Raw genomic sequence first — 5,367 nt, 5'->3', positions numbered from 1 at the left:
AACTAAAGTGAGATATTATCTATTTTAAGTTAGGAAATAGACTAATTTGAATCCTATCTTAACTTAGAAATTTACCTCGACATGCAATTTAATTCAAAGATATTATCTAATCTAGATACCCTCTAAAAGTGCATTCTAATATAATTAGAAAAGAATCTAACTATTCTATCATGCAATTCTATCTAGGAAATCAATTCTAATCTACATGATATGCAAATGCAATCTTTTTGTATTTTTGGGATAAATAAAGCAATTAAAGCAAGATAAGCATCATATCATTTGCGGTCAGCAAAGATATTATCCATTGTTCGAATTTGGAAACGATATCTAACCAACTTGATTATTTCGCTTATAAAATCGATAAATTGATCTTAAGCCTTAAAGATCAAAATATCAATTTTATTCTTGCGGAATCAATAATTTCATCTAAAGCCTTATAGATGAAATCAAAGATTATATGCAGTTGTGAATTAGGCAATAAATTCTAATTAGAAATATGCCTCTATCATTCAAATATGCACACAAGATAATGAAAAAAAAAACATATATGTTTGGAGATTCAATCAAGATCACATAGTTCAAACGAGGAAACAAAATATTCAAGAATTAAATCAGAAAGGATTTTAACCTACCTTGATTATTTGTTTCCAAGTTCGGACAAGCAACAGATCGCGAGAGTCATGGATCGATGACGCTTCACAGTGGCGATGTGTGGACTCCACAAATTACAGCTGGCTCGGGATGCTCGACAAGGGCTGGCTTGCTATGTTGCTAGCTACGCTAATGGTAGATCATGGACGCTGCTGCCATTGGGCTGGAACGGAGGTGATATTGCATGAGCTATTGAACCGCGTTGAGTCACGACAGCAGGGACTGATCTGAAGTGTTGTGGTGCCACCGGGCTCGCTTAATCTCGTTCGCTGGTCGCCAGCAACCCTGGGAGTTCGCTGCTGGGGTGTATCGATGGAGGAACAGGGGAGGTGTAGTAGCTTGGGCACTTGCTGGCCACCAAAATTTGTCGAAATCAGCGAGCTTTCTCGGCGAAGGAGTGGACATCGAGAGAGAGTCTTCGTGTGTGTCTTTCGTGGACTTCAGGAGGCATGCGTCTTAGGAAGAATATCTATGCCCACGATTTTTCTCCTCTGTCTTCATGTGTGGATTTTATGAGTTGGGTGCTGCAGAGAAGTGAAGGAGGCATGCGTCCTCTCCCTTTTGTTGACTATTGACTCTGGACTTTAAAAAAATAAATAAAAGAAACCTCCTCCTCGATTCCCTCATGAACCGACGTGCTCTCATAATGCGCCACCTGCCTTTTTGTTGCCTTCTTTCCTTTGGAGTTCTCTACTTCAGATCACGTGGCCATGGGTTTCCCTGACTTGGTATTCTCGACCTTGGCCGACAGGTTGTGATGATGGGACAAACGAGCAACGGGAAGCAGCAGCAAAGACACGTCACGGCCATCGGTGGCGCACGGCGAGGGGCTAGGAGACAATGCGAAGCTGCGACTGGCTTCGATCAAGAGGGCCTTGACCGTCTCTGCGGTTCACTCTTTCGTTCGTGTATTTTCGATGTGCGCTCCAAAATTCTGAGTTGCCGACTCTCACCGTGGGAACGTGAGTTCTCCCTTTTTTCGTGGCCGTGTGTTTATATTGTGCGGCCCTCAACCCTTCGTGAAAAACCTTTTTATAGGCCGAAGATTAGGGTTTTAATTTCGCGAAGATTTCTTTTTTCGCACACAATATCACTCTTTTTTATTTTCCACATTTCCTGATTTTATCGCCTAAGGATAAGATTGTAATCCGATTTTCTTAAATTCCAAAAATCCACCGTAATATCATTTCAAATCTCTATTTAAGTAATTTTTGTCATTAAAAGAAAACGGGCTTCGGCCAATTTACTTGCTTCTTGGACTTAGTCCGGCCTGCCAAATTAAAGCTTAGAATCACTAATTCGAATCCATTCACCACCGATCCAATAAAATGCAAAAAATGTAAATTAAAATAAATGCACCTGAATCTATATGCAATTAATATTTTTTCAGGGATAAAATTGACCCATAATTTTCTATACAATAAATAAATGATCGAATTGCCAAAATTTAGATGTCAACAACAACCTTGTTGGAGCCTCACTAAGGTCGGTGATTGACTAAATAAGAAAGAAGAAGAGGAGGAAAAAAATAGAAGAAAAATATCATACAATTATTAACAAATTAAAAGTAATTCTATGGCATAAACAATTTAAGGGTTGCACTAGACGTATTTCATTTTATTTATTTATTTATTTTTGGAATATAAATTTTATGTAGTTACCAAATACTTTCGAATGCTAAAAACTTGTTTGGGAAATAGAATATGAAAAAACCGATTATGAGTAGAAATTATTATTGAGAATAGAATGATTACCAAATAAGCCCTTAGTCATGTTGAGTTTAAGCAAGTGCTTCCTATTTATACTTGGAATTGACCACTTGTTTGTAAGGTTCGGATTCTCCACAGATTACAGGTCTTTTACTACAAAAAAAAAGTTTAAAATGTCCATAAAGTATTTGAAGATTCGAGTTAATTTAAAAGGGATTAGTCAACATAGACATTTGTGTCTATTTTGATTTTATTGTAGAATACTAATGTTGTTATTTCGGAAAAATTACCCAATCAATTTGGAATCTATTATATGAATGTCAATTTCGTCTTAATTTTTTTTTTTAAATTTTGTTAGTTTAGTCCCAAATTTTTATGTGAAATTTCAATATAATCATTCCGATCAATTTTTGCCGGAAAGCACACGGGCCGTCCACGTAGCATACAGTCACATCAACAAATTTTGTGAAAATTGATTGACATAATCACATTAGAACTCCATATAAAAATTTAGGACTCAATTAGTAAAATTGAAAAATTTATAACCGAATTGATATCCGTACAATAGATTTATGATTGATTGGGTAATTTCCCATTTTTTTTTTATCTTAATAAATAAAGTGGACTCTAATGACATGTTTTGACAACATTTTGAGATGAAGAGGCACCAATTTAGCATGCCTTGTCATATAGAGATATAAAGATGCTTAAAGGCATAAATGTTCGTTCGTTTCACGAAAAATAAATTGGTTAAAGAAAATATTTTCCAATAATGAAAAAAAGTTTTGTAATAAAGGAAGTGAAAAACATTTTCCTCAATCTTCCTTTCATCATTCATTTTAATTATTTTTATTTTAGTTTTCATTTTTCCTTCTTTTTCTTATTCTTTTTCTTCGGCCGGTCGTTAGACACGGCAAAGGCCAACGACTGGGCCACTAGCAAGCTGGCAAGCTTGAGCATCTCGAGAGGACAATGAGGCTTAGGCCTCGTAGATTGGTGACGCTTGAATCTCGCAGATCTGCGCTGCTCGAGTGTCACCGAAGGCCACGAAGCTCGTGCCTCATTAGATCTGCGATGCCCGAGCGTCAGAAGACGATGTAGAGGCTCCAGCCTTGCAGATCGGCACCATTTGAGCATCGCCAGAGACCACAAGGCTCGGGCCTTGTAGATAAGAAGAAAAGTCGAATTTTTTAAATAAAAAATAAAAAAGAATAGAAAAAAAATGATAAGAGGAAGTGAGCGGAGAAAAATCAGATGAGATACCGACCGGCAGAAAATATATACTTTTTCAATTTCTTATTATATTTTTCGGAAACGCTGCTGCAAAATGAAGGGAGCCAAAATATGTCATGATTTTCTTTATGGGGCAGTACAAGAATACCTCAATTTAGTTACGCGAAGGCAATCTCATGTCGGACATTCACACTCCACCGGATTGAACCAATCAAATGGGACCAACCCCACCCCCCAACAAACAACAACCCAAAACATTAAAGAAATCGGTACGGTGCACTTACGCTGTTACACTAAAAAGACTTCCACTCTCGTGACCAAACCCAAACCGGAACACGTGTCTCTCAAGCTTTCCATTGATTGGGACACCAAACCGGCACGCCTGTCACCGTCCCGCCGTGGTTCTCCCGATCCACCGGCATCCTGAACGCCGGCACCAATGGTGGCTGACGCGACGAACAGGACGAAGTCCCTTTATACGACGACGACGCAACCCTCACTGAGATATTGATGATCCCGTTGCGTAGCCCCTTGGCGTCTCTCAGCCTATAACTCAAGAAATGCAAGTAATTCTCCGGCGTGTAGTCTCCGATGAAGTCTGACACCGGAATCCACGCTGTACCGACTAGCTTGTCTCCGGCCGAGGAGCTCCTTCGGCGGACCTCGACGACGACGTAGCGCGAGCCCGTGGGCAATTCCATGTGGAGCTTCTCATCCCAGTAAGGGTAGCTCTCGCCCCGCGCGTCCGGTTTAGTCGAGTCCTGCGACGATGGCGAGCAGCGAGAGTTGGCCTTAACGGTGACGAAGGCGTTGTTCTTGATGGGCCTGTCGTTGATGCGGAGGTCTTCGCCGGAGATGATGGTGACTTCCAAGCTGCGATTTTGAGCGTTGGCCATGTCTGACGCGTTCGTAAAACTGGTTGGTGTGCTTTCACGGAACGGAATCGGATGCCACGAAATATGTGTCAAAACGATTCTTATTTGTGGCGACGAGGAGATAAGGGATCCAAGAAAGACACGGACTGGGAAATACAAAGGCGCCTTCGAGTGCATACGTACAAAAGGCGTTGCTTTTACGAAATTTGGTCACATATGACACCGCAATTTCCTCGAAACACTTCAAGAGTCCTTATTTTTTTCATATTCTTACTATTCGTATAAGGGATCTATAATATAATAATATAGTTTCTCCCAATATACTAATTTCGATAATTTTTCAGTTATGATGAAATGATTCTTATAATTTCTTCGAAATCACCTCAAAAGTCATTACTTTAATAATTACTTACATTAGATGGGCAATAAATCAGGGTGCCTGTCCAGTTTTAGATTTCCGATGATGTCTATCAGCTAATCAAGTCTAATCTATGGACGGGAGGAAATCAATGAGCCGAATACCTCCCTGGGTTCTGAGATAAGTGATGCTTTTTCAGAATAAACTTTTGCCCTGAGAATTTACTTAGTAATGCGGTAAAGCATCCATGACCATAGTAGGTCTTGGCATGAATGATTTACTTAATGCTTTTTCGAAGAATCGGGACACCTCAATTGAGAAGAAACATAAAGTGGTTCCACCTCCTGGAATTTTCTAAATAGGGAAAGTAAATTAAAGGCGATGGAATTTCCGAGAAAGTGATTGGCTTTATAGTCGTTGGGGAACTACATTACATGTGCCTTGGACAGCTGGCATAAATATTCTCTATTTTATTTAAGAAAAGATGATACAAATGGTCCTTATATTTTGACCTAATATGTAATACAGTACTTGAACTTTT

The 5,367-nt window shown here is 39.3% G+C and overlaps 1 protein-coding gene across 1 annotated transcript; it reads right to left on the bottom strand.

Moving 5' to 3' along the window:
• Positions 1-3,937: 3,937 nt before the first annotated feature.
• On the bottom strand, positions 3,938-4,489 carry LOC104445922 (BON1-associated protein 1). Its single transcript, XM_010059853.2, has one exon. It carries the CDS (start codon positions 4,487-4,489, stop codon positions 3,938-3,940), a length of 552 nt encoding a protein of 183 aa, XP_010058155.1.
• Between the last annotated feature and the right edge of the window lie 878 nt (positions 4,490-5,367).

This window comes from Eucalyptus grandis, chromosome 5, assembly GCF_016545825.1.
Source record: "Eucalyptus grandis isolate ANBG69807.140 chromosome 5, ASM1654582v1, whole genome shotgun sequence".
Classification (NCBI taxonomy): domain Eukaryota; kingdom Viridiplantae; phylum Streptophyta; class Magnoliopsida; order Myrtales; family Myrtaceae; genus Eucalyptus; species Eucalyptus grandis.
This window is presented reverse-complemented; position numbering and strand designations above follow the sequence as displayed.

Coding starts and splice junctions, on each gene's coding strand:
- LOC104445922 (XM_010059853.2), bottom strand. CDS start 4,489: ATGGCCAACGCTCAAAATCGCAGCTTGGAAGTCACCATCATCTCCGGC.